The following is a 22,120-nucleotide window of genomic DNA, read 5'->3' on the forward strand; positions in this document are numbered from 1 at the left end:
TAATTAGAAGTGGCAAAAACATCAACAAATGCATTTAATAAATGTAGAGACATGTAGTATTACATAAAGCTGCAGCCTCTCCAATTAGAGGGGGGAAATATTCCTTCTTGGTTCTAAGGCGGCAGTCGGACAAAACCTTGTATTTTACCCTTACACACAGGAATCTACCAATATTTACCTTTCGATTGCAAAAGGAAAGCAAAACTTCGGCACCATGCACAGAACATCCTACAAAATTAAATACAGGAATTAGTTACCAATACATATTTTGCATGAACAGTGAATGGTATGCTATTTTGTGGCAATGCCAAATTTCCAATTAACATTGGAAATTAACTGTTAGGTTTTCTATATCCATATATTAGCAGTATTAAAATAATGGCATGCCTTGTTAAATAGTTTAATATGAAAACCAGACATGACAAGACTCAGCAGGAATGTTGACTTTGCTACCCCAAATATGATGACATTTAACACCTACCATACCATTTAAAAGACCTTTCCTTTAATGCAAAAATCGTATGAAGAAAACCATGCCCGCAACTCTGCTCAATGAATTTTTCATATCCATCTTACATAAAATAGTAAGTCAAGTCACTGTATCATAATATAATATGGAAACTTTAACATTTATATCTGAGAGTGTTACAAACAAGCAAGCTAGCATTTCAATCTACCTGTCAGAGGTCAAAACAGTAAAGCAACACAAATGCTGAAAGCAGACAGAAAATAGGAATAAATCCTGAATGAACAAGTAGCCCAGGGTCAGACTGTGAAGGAAATGTTTTTTAAAAGGTTAAAGCCAGGATGTATCTTTCCATTCTGTGTCTCTAAGATACCGCTGAGGCCTACAGAGAAGGAACTTCAGGGTGAATTTTAAAATGGGTCTCTGAAGGGAGGCTGCAATTCTCACACTCATGCTGAGCTTCTCTTTTAATAAAGCCATATGGCTACCACAGGAAATTCCCAGTCACATGGAAAAGATCCTTGTCCCCTTACAAATGTGACTTGTGACAAGCATTTGCCAATTGCTATCTCAATTACAAAATACACTGGGTTAGTCAAGCAGCCAGCATGAGGTTTTTCATCTTGTTGTTACATTACACTAAGATGTCACGAAAACCATCCAATAAAAATACATACTTAGATAACCATAAACTTACCCAGTGTTTTTCAAGCCCTTTCAAGCTTGCCTGTCATTGTATTATTTTTAAAATATTAAAATAAAGTATATACATATATAAGGGGCCCATTTACTTAGCTCCAGTGAAGGAATAGAATAAAAAAAAATTAGAATTTCGAATGTTTTTTTGGGCTACTTCGTCCATCGAATTGGCTACTTCGACCACGACTTTGTATCGAACAATTCTAACTAAAAAAGGTTCGACTATTCGATAGTCTAAGTACTGTCTCTTTAAAAAAAAACTTTGCCACCTAAAACCTACCGAGGTGCAATGTTAGCCTATGGGGAAGGTCCCCATAGGCTTCCTGGCAATTTTTTGGTAGAAGAAAAATCATTTGATCGATGGATTAAAATCCTTCTAATCGAATGATTCAAAAGATTTAATCGTTCGATCGAACGATTTTTCATTCGATCAAACTATTTGCGGTAAATCCTTCGACTTCGATATTCGAAGTCGAAGGATTTACATTCGGCAGTTGAATATCGAGGGTTAATTAACACTCGATATTCGTCCCTAGGTAAATCTGCCCCTACGTGTATGTATGTTTTCCACACCACTACCAGGGTCTGCAGGACAGAGCATTATTATTATTTATTATTCTTTATACAGTGTATAGCCAAAATTATTTCCTCAGCACTTTACAGCGATTGTTTATCATTCACATAAGCTCCTGTCCTATTGAAGTTTACAATGTTATGGTTATGTCATAAAAAGCACTGCATTTGCCCAGGAGCAGTAACCAATAGCAACCAATCAGCAAAAAGCATTTACTTGTTTCCAGTTTAAAAGCAAACATATTACAGCTACAAACTTATTGCCTTTTACTACATATGGGGGTATGGGCCCTAGATATATTTCACACAAAGGTCAATTTAATCAGGAGCCAATTAACTGGTCTTTATTTTTTTGGTAGTTGTGAGCATTCTTGCAATACATAGAACTAGAGCTCATGCTGTTAACAACAGCTAATTGGTTATTAATATATTTAGTTACATTGCATTGATGCAACAAATTGGCCCTATCCGTCGGAATGTCAGAGTATGATGGAGGGCTTATCTGGCTTTTTCCCCCATTTTTTTGATCCTACAGCTGTATTCAAAAAACTGTACACTGTTATATGGATAACTTTGCCTATTTATTTGTTTGTTGACTATTGCATTAAGATAATCTACAGATATGCATACACAGAAATCTATGAAAATGCATTTTTGAAAACTTTCTCCATTTAAATCCATCACACAACTGGAACAAAAAAAACAAAACTGTCAAGTACTTGGTATATACCATACAAATTACCTTTTCTAGGCATACAGAATCTGTGACTGTCAAGCTGTCAAAGAGAAATTAGCCCATACACAGGGCCTTTTGCAGTTTCCTACTTCATGAACCTGTGCAGTGGGGTTAGTGGCAGCCATGTCACCAGTGGGACCGGTGCCCCATCTCACACTGGATTTTACTTTATGTGTTTGCTAAAATGTGTAAATTTAATGGAATACAATCAACATTCCATTTTTAAATTATTTTCTCTGTTTACATATATATTCAGCATTTGTATGCGTGTATGTATAACTTTATTTACAACACGCTACAAAGATATGCACTGTACAATCTTACTATGTAGAAAAGTAAAAAACACAGGACATATTATTATAAACACAATAGCAAAGTATGAATACACAGAGATTAAGTGTCATGTGACAGAGAAGGAAGGAGGTCCCTGTAGCGAAGAGCTTACAGTCTAAGTAAATGGAAAGCATACAGACACAAATTAGAGGGCAAAAAATTAACAAGGTTTGGGCACTGGCCCTTAAAGGGGATCTATAGCGAAAATGAAAATTTAATATTAGCCTCATCTCGCTTAAAGTGGACCTGTCACCCAGACACAAAAATCTGTATAATAAAAGTCCCTTTCAAATTAAACATGAAATCCAATTTCTATTTTTTATTAAAGCATTCATGGCCGTTGTAAGCTCATTTAAAAATCTCAGCTGTCAATCAAATATTGTCTGCCCCTCCTCTATGCCATGGGCATAGAGGCAGGGCAGGCAATTACTTTCACTTTCCATTCAGCACTTCCTAGATGTCACTGCTCTCTCCACATTCCCCTGTGCTCGTTAACATTTAATTGTGTAGCCAGGGCATGGAAATGGACAACGGGTCCCCCATTCTGGTGCACAAACAAGATTTTGAGATGATACAAGACTTGTCTTAATAACAGTGTCCACAAAATGGCTGCTGCCTGCTTGTTATAATTATGAATTCCCAGACTGAAGGAAACAAGATTCAAATAATTTATACAGTGTAATTAAAGTTCATTTTGCTTGACTAATGTGATAAAATAGGATTTTGAATAATTTTTTTGGGGTGACGGGTCCCCTTTAAATAAGACACTTCCTAAATGCAATGTTTCTGTAGCGTTAAAGAAACAATCAAGTTACTCTTCAGTATCTCACTCTCCATAACCTGTCACTCTTCAAGCACTTGTCATGCTGAGGTCTGGGTCAAATTTTGATTGACAGGTAAGTCTAATACATCTTTTAGGGGGGCTCCTTTCTTAGCAGAATAACTCAAATAACCAACTCCAGCACAAACAAAAGGTAACAAAATAACAGACTCTGGCAAAAACCCTGCATACAGAGAAACAGGATTTCCATCAGAGCCAGTTATTTTTAAAGAATGAGCAGGACTACTAGGTAAAATAATGTACTAGAATAGGGATAGAATTCCAGATGCCAGGAACGTACAGTGAAGAAATGTAAAAAGGAGTAGAGGAGTAAAGAGCTTTGAATATTAGCAAAAGTATTTTGTATGTTATTATTTGCTTAACAGGCAGCCATGATAGGGATCTTGCAAGTGGATGAGCAGGTTTCCTCTTAGGAGAGAGCAGAAGGGTCCTAGCACCATGTGTAAACCCCGCCCCCCGCAGCCTTTCAAAAGTCTCGAGCACCAAAGGATTACTTGCACCAAAAACTTGCTTTTTACCATTTCCTTACAAGGCTCCCTGGAGCCACCCTTCATTGTTCTCTGTACCCAAAAGCAGACCGTAGGAAGCCTGAGATGGTACCAACTGTGACTAAATTACACATGCTTCTTTTGTTTGCCTACAGGTCAAGTGATTGCATTACCAGCTGTATATGTTAACCGGATCCAACAACAAAGTACATCTATATGGTCTTCCAATTAAACACCAGTTAGTTGCCCCATTGGCTGCAAACCAGCATCACAACCCCTTCAGTTTTTACATGATCAGGCATATTAATGTACAGACAAGGACACTTGTTCTGCAGAGCAGCATTTGTACAATGCGGGTGAGAGAAAATACTGTATTATGAATACACACTGTGCAAATGCTACTCGCACTTTGTATGCATGCATTGTGGTAAATCTGCTGAGAGTATAAATGTAGGTGCATTATGTATACACATAGAAATTTGTCTGTATGCTCAGCTACATTAGCTGCACCTACATCTACATTCACTCACTGTGCAGGGAAGTCTCGGCAGGTTTACAGCAGTGCAAATACTGTAGCTCTCTCTTTCTCTCCTGTAAATCAATCGGTAAACTTTCAGTGTGCAGAGAATGTGTGCTGCCAATATAACCAGCTCACTTCAACATAGAGCTGGAACTGAGCATATTCCAAAAATACTACAGTGTTGTGCAAAGCAAGAAACAGTGGCGGAACTACCGGGGGAGCAGGGGGTGCGAGCAGGCCAGGGCCCGCACCCCCTCAGGGCCCCCCGGCAGTCCGTGCGCCACTGAGAAATGCGGGCTAATGCGGCGGTATGGAGGGGGGCGGGGCCCCTTAGCAAATTGCTAAGACAACAAAAGCAGGCTGACAGTGATGTCAGACTATTAGTTTTAGTTTTTTTTGTTATTTTTACCCCAAAAATCCCAGATACAGGCACACCTACAGTACCGTTTCTGCAACAAGGGGTGACACACACCACCACTTTAGATGATGAACTTCCACTATGGCACTTGGAACGCTCTGTTTTCTGAAGTTGCCTCACGAGGAAACATCTGAAAAAAAAAGCTGAAGTGATCCGAGTGCCATGCCGCCGCCGATTTACATTCTAGCCGGCGGGAAGGCAGTTCAGGGAGATTAGTTGCCCAAAGAAGAAGCGATTTGTCGATGGGCGACTAATCCCCCGAAATAGCAGTGTGTGTCTCTGCCCTTAGTGTACATAGAGCAATTGCAATCCTGTCCTTTTTGCCTGTTCCATGCACTAGAGGTGCAGAGGGTGGGGGCATCATTGTATTTACTGTCTGAGGTAGCAGCAGCAGACCCAGAAGCTACCCTGAATACTAATGCACAAACTAAATGTGACTGAATCATAGAGACAGGTACATACCTAAATCAGCTCATATGTAGGTGTATCTGTAGACAGGCCATATGCATATAGAGAGGGGGTACATTGACTCACACAAAATAAAAAGAAATATTTTAGAACAGTGCTGTCCAACTTCTGTGGTACTGAGGGACGGAATTTTTCTCGCCTACATGGTGGAGGGGCGATAGTAGATGCCAGTGTTGACCACTCCCTGTTTTTATAACACACCCACTTTAAGATACACCCATGTTACCACAAGAACTTGTAAGACCATGTACACATTAATGGTGGTTGAAAACCAAAAAATACAAATGGTTGATGCTCACTGCACTCATCACACATATGTGAAAAATTTAAATCATATTAAAACATACCCTTAAATTCATATGCCTCATCCTCCGCTGTGGATAACACAGTACCCCCCAGAACATGATTAAACACCTTAGGGACCCCTAACCATAATTTCCAAATGCTAACAAACCCCAGAACAAACCCTACCAGGATCATGTCCCACGGGTAGCGTAGGGCAGACAGAGTATGGCACACACAAGGAGCATAGGGCAGGCAAGGTACGGCACACACACAAGAAGCATAGGGCAGGTAGAGTATGGCACACACAGGGAGCATAGGGCAGAGTATGGCACTGGGAGCATAGGGCAGAGTATGGCACACACAGGGAGCATAGGGCAGAGTATGGCACACACAGGGAGCACAGGGCAGAGTATGGCACACACAGGGAGCATAGGGCAGAGTCTGGTGCACTCAGGAGCATAGGGCAGGAGAGTATGGCACACACAGGGAGCATAGGGTAGGCAGAGTATGGTAAGACAGGGAGCATAGGGCAAGCAGAGTATGGCACACACAGGGAGCATATGGCAGGCAGAGTATGGCACACACAGGGAGCATAGGGCAGGCAGAATACAACAGGAGACAGGGAAACCTATCAGGACCACTCTAAGATGACCTGTTCATACTATGCTACATACAGTGACTTAATGATGGGGCCCCTCCAGCAGTTTGTATGAGTGTGAACAGGTGGACAATATGGGAACTTTCAGTCTGGGTCTGAGGTTTGAACAGTACAAAGCTTTATGCTGGAAAGGTGCATCCTTGAGGCCTATACAAATAGTGCAGTGCAAGCTGAACTCCACACATTGAAATATGGTGCAAGGTCTAATGCCTTGTCAGTGCTGCCTTGTACATATTGCACCCCTGAAACAGGTGTGCAGTTGTTCCATTGCATGAATGAAGCACATGTAAAAGGCATCTATTGGCTGCCCCAATGCACCTCCCTTGCACAGCTGATGCATTTTGCACCTACCACCATACAATTTGCTGTCAGGTTTAACTCTGCTCTCCATATAGGAGGGCAAAGAATTGTGCCTGACAGCTCCAGATGCTACAAAGTGCTGCAAAGCTGAATTGTGGAAATCTGTGCCTTTTTTTCCACTTTGTAGCTCTTACCCCGCTTTATTTAGCCCTGTGTAATTTAAACTAAAATATGTTAGAGAATTGCCAATTTTAAGCAACTTTTCAATTGGTCTTCATTCGTCTCTTTCCAGCTTTTAAATGGGGGTCACTGACCCCATCTAAAACCAAATGCTCTGTAAGCCTACACATTTATTGTTATTGTTACTTTGTATTCCTCATATTTCTATTTAGACCATACCCTAATTATATTCCAGTCTCTTCTTATTCAAATCAATGAATGGTTGCTAGGGTAATTTATTTACATTTTGTAAATTAATCCTTTCAGACAAAAGCAAACACCTTTGATCTAGATAACAGTGCTTTTTAACCACTTGTCTGCCGTTAATCATAAAATTTATGTCACTATAGGGACCTATGGAGCCGTAGAATTTTACATTTTCACTTTGCGCTTTGATCTGTGCCACATCAGTTTTTGTCTGGCAACCTGCAATGCGACATGATCAAAGAGCTCCAGAAGGAAAGCCATTAAAAGTACTTAGGCCATACTTGTTTTGTATTCATTTATCTTTTTACGATTTGTTTGTATAAAATATTTATATCTTTATTTCTTCCAATTCATATTCCTATAAACACATAGTAGTTGTAATTTGCTATGCACATATCTATTTATCTATATGATTAGAAACCATCATGGTACAAATACTTAAAATTTTCACTTCACAGTCAATGGCAGCTGAAATATATTTCTTAAAATCATGATCTGCACTGGATAATCTGAAAAAGTCAAGGATTTTCGTCCAATAATCTAAAAAAAATCGAGTTTTCTGAGCAATAATTCAATAAAATTTCGTTTTTGGAGCATCTGTCGTAAGATACAAACTGAGGCTTGATTTTTTTTTCAACGTTTTGCTCCAGTAATTTTTTCGAGATTTTTTTTTTAAATAAATTTGTTTAATTCATTCAAGGGAGTTTGGTCGACTTTATTTTTGTAAAAAACTGAGATTAATTCGAGTTTTATTAAATCAACCCCATAGAATGCTGTCAACGCCCCCGAAAATGTCGGAAGTCTCCCCCATTAGTCACTGTGCAGTTAATTAGACCTTGATAAAAATGACAATAGTGTGTGAATTTGATATGGATTTATGCTGCAAGTATGCTAAAAAATGATTTATTTATTCATTAAATAAATCCAATAAGATTTTTTCTCCACCCACTGATATGGATTCATGCAGATTCATGCACAAAGTACTTTTTTACTGTTAAAAAAGAAAAAAGAAATGGCCTTCCTGTAATCTGGAGGATTTCCGGATTACGGATTTCCAGATAAGGTATCCCATACCGGTACAGAGAAAACCCTGCTGAAGTAATATTCCTAGCAGTCCTACAAGCAAAGGCATTCAGCTGTAGCTCAGCAACACATAGAGGGCTAGTGGACAGACATTTGACATAGAAGCTCTATGCTGAACATGGAAAGGCTCATGTCGTTCTGTATATAAAAATCACACAAGAGGATACATATCTCTGAAAGGGAGAAAATGTGAATCGTTTAAATAGTAAATAAAATCTGAAGTTCACCAAACCCCTGACAATGCATAATTAGGCTTCTATTTTTGTGTATGTACCTGCCTTTCTATTTTACACAGCCCTATGTCTCCTAAGAAACATGTTGGTACATATGAAACGTTTTTATCCTAAAAAAAGTAATATTTTTTGAATTTACAAATAAGTGGTAGCCCTGTCATTAACTATCAGCAGTTATACACTGACATCGATTGCACTGCTACAGAAATGATTTAAAGAATGGGAACTTTTCTGATGAAAGTTCCACACTTCTTCATTTGGAAATTGCTAAGTCTTTTGAATGTCACACAGATCTTTACATTTTTAAAAATGATTTGTCCCATTACCTGCGCAACATCTCGCAATAATGCACAAGTATTTTCCAATTACCCAATCTAATAGGTTAAAACTACATTTTTATATATTTATGTAAATAGGTTTCTCAGTAAAAATCAATAACTTTTAGGAAATCGTTTCCTGAAAAACTAAATAGAACTGTGTAAATGTTTTGAGCTTTTAATAATTAAAACTTAACCTTTAACCAGGTCACAGACATATAACAGAGATCCCTGCATAACTAAAGCTGGGTACACAAACAGGTATGGGACCAACTATCCAGAATGCTCAGGACCTGGGGTTGATCTTTCCATAATTTGAATTTTCATACATGGAGAGGCACATTTATCAAAGGTCAAAATTCGAATTCATGTGAATTTCGATTGGGGGGTTATTCAATAAAAGAATAGAATATCTAAAACTCGAAAATTACCAACCTGAAAACTCAAATTGAATTTGACTAATCTCGAATAAAGTTTTTTCTCCTAAACAAACTCGAATGTCTGGAAGGCTAATAACATCTTCAAATTGGTCACTGGACCTCTCTCACTGACTTACACATGAACTCGGCAAGTTTTAGGTGGCGAATTGTCAAATTGAAATTTTTAAAGGGGCAAGGTTTGATAATTCTCAAAATTCGAATTAAAATTGGAATCGAGTTAGGATTATTCATAATTCAAATTCGAGAGTTTTGACCATAAAAAAAATGAAAATTCAAATTTGATTTTTAATTCGACCCTTAATAAATCAGCCCCTAAGTCTACTTAAATAACAATTAAATCATTAAAGAAACTCAATAGTGTTGTTTTGGCTCTAAAAAGGATTAATTTTAAGTTTGGCTCAAGAACATGGTACTGTTTCTTTATTGCAAAGAAAAAGGAAATCACTTTTTAAAATCTGAAAAATTTGATTAAAATAGGGTCTATGTGAGATGGCTTTCCCATAATTCGGTTCTGGATAAGGGGTTTCCGGATAATGGATCCATACCTGTAGCACAATCTGCCCATAGATCACTGGCCAGTTAGGCTTTAACACTGGGAAAATACATGGGCAAATAATAAGGCAAGCTATTTTTCCATCCAACAAAAAAAAAATAATTAAACTGATATCAAACTACCCCCACTGCATTGCTAGATCTGATTATGGCTTTATGTATACAGAAATAAGGACAAATGTACACACATCACATAATTTTTAGTTCTAAGACACAGGTCAAGGAAATGCTTTAGCAGGGGAGGTATTAAACTCACTAAAGTTTTGCACAGTTTTAAGGAATGTTGAAAAGAAAAATGACAATGATAACGATGAAACAACTGTAAGAAGTGTTTACTCTTTGGGAAATATTTATATATTTGCTTAAAGAGGAATAGGATCTATTATCAGGGAATGCTTGGAACCTGGGTTTTTTCTTTCTGTAATTTGGATCTGCATACCATGCAGCTTATTTACCCTCAAGTACAAGGTACTATTATTACAGAGATAAAGGAAATAATTTTTAACAATTTGAATTATTTGACTAATTAAAAATATGTGTGTGTGTATTGTGTGTGTGTGTGTGTGTGTGTGTGTGTGTGTGTGTGTGTGTGTGTGTGTGTGTGTGTGTGTGTGTGTGTGTGTGTGTGTGTGTGTGTGTGTGTGTGTGTGTGTGTGTGTGTGTGTGTGTGTGTGTGTGTGTGTGTGTGTGTGTGTGTGTGTGTGTGTGTGTGTGTGTGTGTGTGTGTGTTAACGTTTCAGGTTTGATGTAAATCTTCCTCAGAGACAAGCATGTTAGAATAATACTGAGTTCTCTTGTTAGCCATGAGGTGTCTCTATAGTTCCTTCTTGCAGAACAGCTCGCTATACTAATTTGCAGCTTTGCAGAAAAAAATAACAATTCAGAATTAGTTTAGATTTGCTTTAAGCGTGAATTTCTTTTCAATACTCAGTCCTACACAGTCCTAAATTCCCAGCAATTCATAAGGACAAGTAGCATATAATACATTGATCTTTCTCATTCCTCAAGCACTTGAAGAGACAGATATTTACAGTATATTTAATCGTTTGATTCAAAATCAATACATTTATCCCTCTCTCTCTGCAAATCTACATTTTAGAATAACATTTTTATTGCAAAAGAAAGCATTCATAGACTCTATAACAAAACAATTTTATTTATGAAGGAAAAAAAACTACATCCGTAATAATAATTATTCCTTTTTCCAAGCCTGATCATTTTAATGGTATGAATTTAGGAACTAATGCCTGTCTACCCCAGAGTTAACCGTGACACTTCTTCTGACAACACTGACCACTGCACGCCTATTCAACTGTTTACCCTTCTGTCTCTGCACATAGGAAAAATGTTGATTAAAACAGTCTAGAATACTTTGAGCTACGTTCCATGTACACACACAAAGGCAACATATACTGGCATTTCCATACACACACTGTATGCATACATTTACATGAAATTCTTTCCCTTCACCAAGTCTGACTGACTGAATCTTTGAAACCTGCTGGCAACTTTCACTGCATTATTAAGCCAGCTCCTGGATGTAAGGGGATTAAACCGCACCGCATACATTATTTCAAAATATGTCTAACAAGTAGATTCATTATCCTCTGTCTTTTCAGGAGGCCTTATGATGTACAAATGCTACATTTTCTTTTTTATTTTTACCAACAGCTGGGAAGGGTGAGATCCCAGCCCATTCTTGCTTTTCACATCATGCTGCAGTTTCTTTTCCCGTTCATTGTATTTTCTGCAGCAGAAGGGGGGGGGGTCTTCTTTTAAAGATCAATTCATATTTCCATAATCCACGCTTGTGGCTCTCCCCGGGGTGGTGTGTGTCCCTCGTGTCCTGAGCTGCGTTCTACAACTGTCAATAAGTCCCAGAAACAATGAGACTCAGACAAAGGGACTTTTGGCAGACGAAAGAGGGTGGTTAGGGGGGACTTGGCTGGTGCCATATGCTTATGTGATTTCCAAAAGCCCCCTCCTAGTAAAAGAAAAAGTAATTCTCCATTCTAAATCTCCAACCTGCACTTTTAACCTCTCTCCTTTTATAAACTATCAATTATTTTGTATTTTCTTCTAGTTCTGCATTATATTATAGAAGTTCTTATAGATGAGCCTGCAATGAAAAACAATGCATCATAATGCAAAGAGCCACTACGTACCTGCATTTATTCTGTAAATGTTATTTTACTATGAAGTTTGATTGAAAATTGCAAAACAGGAAGGCATTACTTAGCCAACTTAAAATTCAGTATTAAAGCAATATAAAAGGCTTTTTTTTACATTTTACATCAGTAACAATGTAGCCAGATCTCTGTTTAGTATAAGAACTAATAATGTAGAATGCAGAGGATCCATGCGTGGCTAAATTCTTTTACATGATTGATTGTAAAAGGCCAATTAGTCGGAATATGCCATTTTCCAGCATTAAGGGTGCCAACTTTTGCATAAGCCAAAGGTCACTTGCCCTTTATATGCATTTGGACCAATCAAAGTTTAGCAAAAATGGTTATTTCCATTTTATATTTATCCTGTACCAGTCTGTATCCGTGAACTTTTATTAAATTGAAAAAATTAGTAGTTGCCATATTCCAGTCTTCAATGCTCAGTCAAGCCCCTTTTTGTAAAGTGATTCTGAAAACATTCTGGCAAAGGCTGAACAAAGTGTATTTTTTAATTACAGTAAACAATTCCCTTAACTGAATATAAAGCCCATCTATCTGATATATGTAATCCTAAAGCACTACACCACAACGTTAGTTGTGACATAAGAATCTTGTTGGAGTAAAATGGAGTAAAATTTTAAAAAAAAACAAGAATATGCTGTTTGTAAAATTAATACCCGACCCGTTTATTATTTTGCGGAGTCACCTGGTGCATCAATAATAGCTTCAAGTATAATTGATGTAAGTATCTGCCAACTTGCACATTATTCAGAAGCAGGTTTGACCTTTCTTCCAGGCAGATTTGACCAGAATTCTCAGGTTAGTTGGAATAAAGCTGGTGCTCCAAAATGTTAAAAAAAGGCAACAGATTCCAGATTCAGTGAAATGAGGTCAGTGCCATTGCAGGATATTTTCCTTTTGTATTTGAGTGACTCCAATGCCATTTTGGTATTGTGCTTGGTATTATTGGCCAATACAGATGATGGCAAAAGATGGCAGAGAACTATGTAAAAGCATACGTAGCATTAGATAAAGGTACAAATTTGACCAAGCTGTCATGTGGGAAAAATGTTTGTCGTCAGATGAGACTCATACACAGCTTTTTGTCCGAAGTGCAAAGCAGTATGTGTTGCACAAATCTAACTGGGCCCACCTCTTAAAAAACAGCGTACCTGTATTGAAGTATAATGGCAGTAACATCATGTTGTGGGTCAGCTGATAGGCAGAGACTGGGCCTCTTTTTTAAAATACAGAAGAAGGAATAATGGATAGTGCTAAATACAGGAAAATATTAGATGAGTTCTTTTAATCTGCTAAAAAAGATGCCTGGGCAAAATTTATCTTTCAGCAGAACAATGAAGCCAGACACAAGACCAAGGTAATACCGGAGTTACTTAATAGCAAAGGCTCAAAACCCTGAACTCCGTCGACCTGAGAAACTGTGGCATTATTTGAAAACTGAGGTGTCATCTGACTATATCTTTTAACAGCAGCAGGCAAAGCTGGCCCATAGTTATCCCAAAATACTTTGTTAATGCTGACACAATTATTGTGGGTTATGCAAACAGTTTATTTCTGTTTTTTTATTTTTCATAAAATAACATCACATAAATATATAGTTTTCAGTTTGAGGTCTTTGAAAAAAAAAATCAAGGACAAAATGTCATTGTTGTATTTGTTATTGGGTTAAAGATAGAGAATTGGTTAAGGGTGAAAATAGTTTTGCAAAACTACTATATATATTCCATGCACTCAAATATATATTATTATGTACATGCAAGGGCCAATTCCTGCAGAACCCCAGAGATGCTGTCAGAGGCTGAAGGCTGAACATATCATTACATCCACTGCTCCACGCTGGGGTTTAATGCTAACAAAATCAAACCTCTCTGTGATGTTACCGACCTGGTCAGAGAAATCCTCCGGGAACTTCCACAGCAAGACTGGGTCTGTAAATAATTGACAGGAAGCATTAATCAGAACAGTGAGGACAGAATGCAACCACCAGGGGCATTAATATTAACTATTTCTGTGGCAGATATATATTAGCAACCTATTTGCAGATACAGTGTAGAAAATTGTGTGCATTACTAGAACGATGATCAAACACATCTGAAATGTCTTCTGAAAACGGTGTACTATCTAAAATTTCAATTTACAGCCACACACCTATACACACCTACACACACAAACAAACACACAGATGGACATGCATGCATTCATATATACATAGGTACACAAATATACATACAAGTGTATGTATAAGTAAGAGAGTAGTATATATACAGACATAATGGAGTCTGATAAGTTGTAGCTTTCAAGGCGCAGTTACATTACAGTAATCAATGTAAAGGTATGACCAAAGCATCACTTTTCAAATTTAGTTTTTTTTAAAAAATATATATATATATATATTAATTTGTATATTTGTGGCAACTTGTTTATAAAATGCATTTTCAGACCAGAATAGTTGTAATATTTTCTTTTATCTTTAAAGAATTGTGTACTCTTGGAATCTTAGTAGGAGTAAAAACGAACTAAATACAGTAAAGTTTTTCATAGCGCTAAACATCTACTTGATTTCTATAAACAAGATATGTTTAAAAGCATGAAAGTAACATGGTACAGGTATAGGATCCCTTATCCCGGAAACCCGATATCCAGAAAGCTCCGAATTACGGAATGGCTGTCTCCCATAGACTCCATTTTATCCAAATAATCCAAATTTTTCAAAATGATTTCCTTTTTCTCTGTAATAATAAAACAGCAGCTTGTACTTGATCCCAACTAAGATATAATTAATCCTTACTGGAAGCAAAACCAGCCTATTGGGTTTATTTAATGTTTAAATAAATTTCTAGTAGACTTAAGGCATGAAGACCCAAATTACAGAACGATCTGTTATCCGGAAAACCCCAGGTCCCGAGCATTCTGGATAACAGGTCCCATACCTGTATAGACAAACCACTCATGTCTAGCATAGCATAGAACCCTATTTAAGGGACAAACATTAGGGACATTTCAGACCTTTAAGTGGGAGGTGGTAGAAGCGGATGATAAAGTGACTTCTTAGCAGCTGAATGAGTGAGTAGTGTATCCAGTGTCTCTATGAGCTTGTCCCGCTGATACAAAAACCTCAAACAATACACATGGGAGCCATTGCTAATCTGTTTTATAGAGGCTCTGTTCTCGAACATGACACTTCAAGTGGTTACAATGTGACAAAAGATTCTGAACAGGCATCTGACTTGTCACACTGATAACCATGTCTGGGTAACAATGCACCATAGAATGCAGTATATTACACAAAGTCTGCATGGTATGCAGCATAGGGTTTAACACACTGTTTTGTACTTATGGTATTCTATTTTACAATCCACACTGTCTACCCTTTTCCTAAATTCATCTGCAGTTTGACAAAATTATTTTATATGCAGTTATATGTAAATTTACTTTTGTGGGTTGTGGAAAGCCGTCAATATCCCATTCTCCCTATTCCTGTCCACCTCTTTTCATACGTTTCTATTCTCTTTAACTTTCATCTCCTTGTATCTCTTCACATCTATCATTCCCACTCTATCCAGTATTTTACAAACTTCCTCAACTTTTGGTGCTCGCATCTTTCAATGCAAACACTTGTAACTGCTGCCGTGCTGTTTAACAACAGACTGCAACTTGTAATGTACCATCCAATATAGAGCACTTAATGAGGTGGTACAGAAGATCAGAGTTTACATATATATATATATATATATATATATATATATATATATATATATATATATATATATATATATATATATATATAAATATATATATATACACACAACTAAACGTGTTTTGCACTTTCATGCCATATTTCATCTTGACCCGAGTGCTGAGGTCCAAGGATAAATAAAGTTGCAAGTACACTAATGAACTTTTTTCATTTTTACTTAATATCATTAAGGCACACATATATTATCAATTGTTATTGTAACAACCGTTTCCCTATTTAAACATTTATTTTCCATTTCTGAACGACTCATTCCATATATAAGGGATGTACTGAATCCATAATATTGGGCAAAAACCAAACCGAATCCATTCCTTACTTTGAATATTCAAATATGAAAAAATGGTTTCGCCTGCAAACCATCACCTGTTGCTGTCAATTGCTTAAGCCTTTAAAAATATATATTATAATGGTTCAAATTCCGTTTGGCTGAACACAAAGTGGCTGATTTATATGCTTTGAGGTTCATATTTTGGAGTCCTGTAAATCAAATATTTGTTCATAAATGTGTTTTATTTGTGAAAAGCTTGGCAAGCAAAAAAAACCTGCCAAGCATGAGGGGGAAAAGAACAATTGATTCAAGAAACGGCAAATGGGTTAAAAAGCTTTAATGTTTTTAAACAATGTTTTAAAATAATACTTGGATTTGCTGGAAACTCGATCGAAATGGAAAAAGTGCTGGGATTCAGCCGAATTCTAAACTGAACCCAGGATTTGGTGCATACTACTTTAGAAAGGTTTTGTGTCCTAAAGAGTACAAATTTTTTAACTTTTTGACTTTTGTTTCCAAGTGTGTAATTTCTAGGCTAATATATACATATTATAGGTACAGGATCTGTTATCCAGAAAGCTCAAAATTACAGAACAGCCATCTCCCATAGACTCCATTTTAAACAAATAATTCATATTTAAAAAATGATTTACTTTTTTTCTGTAATAATAAAGCAGCAACTTGTACTTGATCACAACTAAGATATAACCAAGATATAACTAATCCTTATAGGAAGCAGAACAATCCTATTGGGTTTATTTAATGTTTCAATTATTTTTTAGTAGTAGATTTTAGATATGGAAATTTCAGAAAGATCCTTTATACGTAATACCCCTGGTCCCAAGCATTCTGGATAACATGTCCCATACCTGTACTAAACAAGTAGCAAACTTAAGACAATTTGTTACTGTACCCCCAAAGAGTTTACATAGTCAAACATATGAACAAGCTCAACAGCAGCCAACAGCTAAAACTCTGTTAATTCTACAGCCAATTAAGGCTATGCACATTTTTTTAAATTCCATGATTGCGTGTGATAGGTCCGCAACCAACAAAAACAGAAGGAAGTATACCTTTTACCCTCTTGTAATTTAATATATTTATATATATATATATATATATATATATATATATATATATATATATATATATATATATATATATATATATATATATATATATATATATTTATTATAAATAAGCAGAGCTTATCTGCTTTGTAACCTGTGCGTCTTCTCCTTTTCAGACTGAATGGCTGCCCCCATGGCTACACAGCAGTTTCTCTATATTAAATATAATAATCTTTCAGAAGAAAATACACCAGTTAAATTAGATGATTAGATTAACACTATTTAAAAAACACATTCTTTCTTTGGCATTACTGTTACTTTAATAAATCTCGAAAATTCATGTTTCGGAAACTTGAATACAAAGTTACGATTTTTGCCGCAAGTTCTAATTTGAGTTCAAAATCAAATGTTAATAACTCTGCCAATTAGAGTCCTGACATGGCCACCCAAACAGGCGGGCAAATGGTGAGGTAGGCTTAGGGCTCTCTAGAAGCATTTACTGGCCCAAAGAGTATTAGCCCGCACCTTCGGTGGGTGAAACAATTACCATGAGATGTGCCATTTAAGAACAAAAAAACAAAAACACTTCAAAAACCACAAAAAACAAATATTGAAAAGAATAACGCTATCAGCATTACACTGATAATTGATTAAAAGGTGAACTATGCCTTTGAAATGAAAAATTTGCATAAATCCCTTTTGTATGGAAGAGATTAGGATACTTCATTAATAATGTAATCACAATTGTCCCCCAGTACTGTAAAATGAAGTTTATTATAAAGGGCAATAAGATTAAAATCCCTGGTCTATCTCTTGCTTTAGCTAACTTTTATTTTAGGATACAACAGATGAAGGAATCTTGCAGTGTTGTAGAATCTAATGCCCAGTTGTTATTTCAGATGAGTAATAAAGACTATTTTAGGACCCAACTGCATGTTGCATGTTACTTCACTCTGAGTTGATTTACTTCCTCTTTATCTTCGAAAAAACATTTCCGTTTTACATGGCATATTTAACTTGTACTAGTGATACGAAAAAATCACAGTGTTTATCCTGTTTTCTCTTCCATTTTTGATAAATGTTTTAATTTGCATAACATAATGTGGCTTTACTTTTGTCATTGCAATTTTTTGCAGGGGGAAGGCAGTTTGGGGAGATTGTCGCCCCACAGAAGAGGCGATTAGTCACCAGACGACTAAATCTCCCCGAATCAGCCCATGTGCCCCTGCCCTAAGAACGGCACTCAATAGTAAAATCCAGGTCTCACTGAGACACATTCAGTTACATTGAACAGGAGAAACAACAGCCTGCCAGAAAGCAGTTTCATCCTAAAGTTCTGGCTCTTTATGAAAGCACATGACCAGGTAAAATGAAGAGATGGCTGCCTACACAACAATATTACAACTAAAAAATACACTTGCTGGTTCAGGAATGAAATGTTATATAGTAGAGTGAATTATTTGTAGTGTAATAAGTGTAATTTAGAAATAAAAACTACACCTTGAAAATCATGAGAGAATCCCTTTAAATAAACCCAATAGCTTGCTTTGCCTCCAATAAGGATTAATTATATCTTAGTTTGAATCAAGTACAAGGTAATGTTCTATTATTACAGAGAAAAAGGATATACTATTCGGATAAAATTTACTCTATAGGAGATGACCTTCCCATAATTCTTCATAATTCTTTCTGGATAACGGGTTCCCAGATAAGGGATACCGTACCCGTATTTGACTGGACTGCATAAAAACCTGACATCAACCTAACACCCATGGGGTGAATCAGAGTGCTGACTAATCCCCCAATATTTGTACCCTCAATAACGTTCTTGTGGCTGTAAAAATCTCAATTGAATGAAAAACAAATACTTTGAATTTACTGAGTTTATAGGCTAAAAACCCTTGAATACCTCAAATTTATTGAGTTTTCTAGCACAAACAAGTGTAAAAAACAAAACAAAAAAACATGAAGGAAAATATCTTCAAATGCTTCTGCCATTGACTTCTACATGACCTTGACATGTTTTAGCTTAAGTATTTTCAGATTCGTGCTTTTAGCAGCTTTGGGACATAATAAATCTGGAAAAAAATTGAGTTTTTGAAACTCAACTGGACCTTTAATAAATAAACCCCTAAGTGTGTCAATGCTCTTAGGGGCAAATTTACTTACCTTCAAAGTTGTGCCAGCGTTGGCTTCGCGCAGTTCGCCAGGGCTGCGCAAATTCACAAAGATCCAAAGTTGTGCATAAGTTACCGATCGTTTGCGAAGTTGCGCTATCGATGTTACGATCAGCGGTTCGAAGTTATGCTAGCGATGGCAAATTTGCATACTCTATTGCACTTTGCCTGGTCTGAGGTGGCAAATTAAAGTCTGGCGCAAGAGGTAACGTTCACGAAAATCCGCAACTTAGTGAATTAGCGTAGTTACATCCCTTCGCCAGATCGCAACTTCGTCTGGCGTAAGGGTGCGAAGTAGCGCTAGAGTAGGTCCACTTCGCTAGCGAATTTACACCAGCACCCGATAGTAAATTTGCCCCTTAAAGTGAAGACAGATTTCCCAAAATGTCCATATTTGAAGAACAATATCTATAAACTGCACAATACTGTATTGCGCATTACACTACTATCACATATTTATAACGCCCCAAAATATTCTGCAGTACTGTACTTGTAAGAATTCACAATTTTATTGAGGTATAAAATATTTTTTACATAGTTACATAGTTACATAGTTGATTTACTACCCAATTGTATGCCTTTTAAATAAATGTAAATCCAAATTGATACATATTGATCAAAAACATAGGGAAATGACTAATGTGACATGTATAGTAGGTCTGATTTCCAGACGCTGGCTTCAATGACAAATAGCTTCAGGGTGAGAATTGAGCATTGTCAACTACACAGTAAAAGTACTTTTATTTTTCTCACACGACTCAGAACAGGTGACACAAGGTGGGTCAAATTATGTGTCATGAATCCCTCCCCCATGAGAATACAAGAAAAGCAGAATTTAGATTAGAGTTCTTAGTCAGATACAGAAATTCAGATAATCTTATATATAGCACTACAACAAGGTTAATTACAATGTGTATTTCTCTGTGTTTATCAAGTTTATTAAATGTCACAGATTTGAAACATAAATGACGTACACAAACGTTTGATAACATTCAGGTCACATGCCAAAACTAGAGAGCTGAAATGACCCAGAATTGTATCCATCAAGGTACCATGCACTACAGAGTAAAGGTATACAAATATGACACCAATTGGTTAACACGTACAGACAAACGTTTACCAAAAGTGATTTACAGTTAAATTGTATATTGTCTGAAGACAGTAGGGGCCCTGCTCCCGAGAGCTTACATTCTAAGAGGGAGAGGAAGTGACATATAGTGAGGGTAACCAGTGTGGATTTAGAATTCCTGTTGGTTAGTAGAGTGATGGTAAGTGCAGAGTAAGAGATGAATACTGTACCAGTGAGTATGTGAACAGGGTGGTCAAGTTTCTGGGGCTTATATATATAGGGTAAAATAAAAAGGTGAGTTTTAAGTGACCGTTTAAAAACCTGGAATGTCTAATGGGACAGGTTAAAGCAGGAGTGCCCATACTTTACTAATGCCAGGTCTACTTTTAGTGATGTTGTCCCATTATGATCTACATCCATAAAAGCATTCTGTTCCATGAAAAATATAATTTAAATACTGATTGATGGGAAATGCATAATGCTATATTTAACAAACAACTATTTCTTATGTAACCATAACATAATAAATATCTAAATGAACAGCATGAAATATGAGGGTGATCTAGACAAACTGTTCATGACAATGTCTTGAGATCTACTCCCGACCTACCTTTTGGGCACCCCTGGGTTAGAGCATTCCAGAGGATGGGTGCAGCAAGTGAAAGATTAAGTAAAAAGTGAGGTATAGAGAAGGAGGTCATGTGCATACGGAAGGTTACATCTGGGGAGTGTACTTTTTTTTATCCTAGGATAGTTATTATGGATGGGCAAATCTGACCCGTTTCGCTTCGCTGAAAATTAGCGAAACAATGAAAATTTGCCAAAATGCATTAAAGTTTTTGGGCGACAACATTTTTTTGATGCACGAGTTGGAGTCTATGGGTGTAATTTCTCTTCAAACTTGGCAAAAAAATTCACTCATCACTAATGGATATATATATTCTTGTCAATAAAAACATGCACCAGTATATTTTTGTGTTACTCGGGTACCGAGGCTTATCTGTGCCACTTCCGGTGCCATCAATGTTAAGTGGCCTGCAGTGATCACAGTGTTAGGTGTTCTTAGTACCACACACACCATAGCAATGAAACTACCTATATTAATCTTGTTCAAGGTACAGATGGCAACTTATTTTTCCTGCTCTGTACCAAATTTTCGTCCCTAAAATATCCAAGAACGACTCTAAAATCATAAATTTGCTTGTTGCCATAACAGTGAAATAGCTGCCAAGGTCTGTTCCCAACCTGTAAGATATATTTACTGAGAAAAGATTGCTTTAACGCTTTGGTATAAAGTGTATGCTTAGCACAGTAAATAGTGTGCAGATGCAGAACAATAAAATGGATGGCTGCAATGCAGGAATAATTTATGTCCATTTTTAATAGAAAATTACTGGAAAATGTAAATATTCCCACATCTGGGACTCAATGTATTCTTGTATGTGCCCCCCAGGACTTATGAACAATTTAGACCATATTTCATATGACACAAGGACCGGCAGAAAAGTGACCCTGATAACTAATTTTAAACACTGGCAATAATGTGTGGTTTATAATAATTTGTCACAAATAGGTGAAACAAATGTTATAGAATTCTAAAACATTATTTGTACTGTAGATTCAAGTAAACAGCCATTAGAATGTTAATTTCTCTACCACCAACGCACATAGCTAAGCAGGACTGAAGCTGCAAAATGCCACACAGTCTGATTTTTTTGTGATAGTCCTATGCCATTGTGCCAAACATGTTGAGC

At 36.7% G+C, this 22,120-nt stretch overlaps 1 protein-coding gene across 3 annotated transcripts in view; it reads right to left on the reverse strand.

The window, feature by feature from the left end:
• Positions 1–22,120, reverse strand: part of dennd1b.L (DENN/MADD domain containing 1B L homeolog) — a 111,542-nt gene that overhangs the window by 65,126 nt on the left and 24,296 nt on the right. For all 3 annotated transcript variants that reach the window (XM_018258657.2, XM_018258659.2, XM_018258658.2), the window contains exons 3-4: positions 13,910–13,953; positions 179–228 (exon numbers count right to left, since the gene is read on the reverse strand). In XM_018258657.2, the coding sequence (XP_018114146.1) occupies positions 179–228; positions 13,910–13,953 (94 nt within the window). The remainder of the gene's footprint in view (positions 1–178; positions 229–13,909; positions 13,954–22,120) is intronic.

The sequence above is a fragment of the Xenopus laevis genome, chromosome 4L (genome assembly GCF_017654675.1).
Source record: "Xenopus laevis strain J_2021 chromosome 4L, Xenopus_laevis_v10.1, whole genome shotgun sequence".
In the NCBI taxonomy this organism is placed as follows: Eukaryota; Metazoa; Chordata; class Amphibia; order Anura; family Pipidae; genus Xenopus; species Xenopus laevis.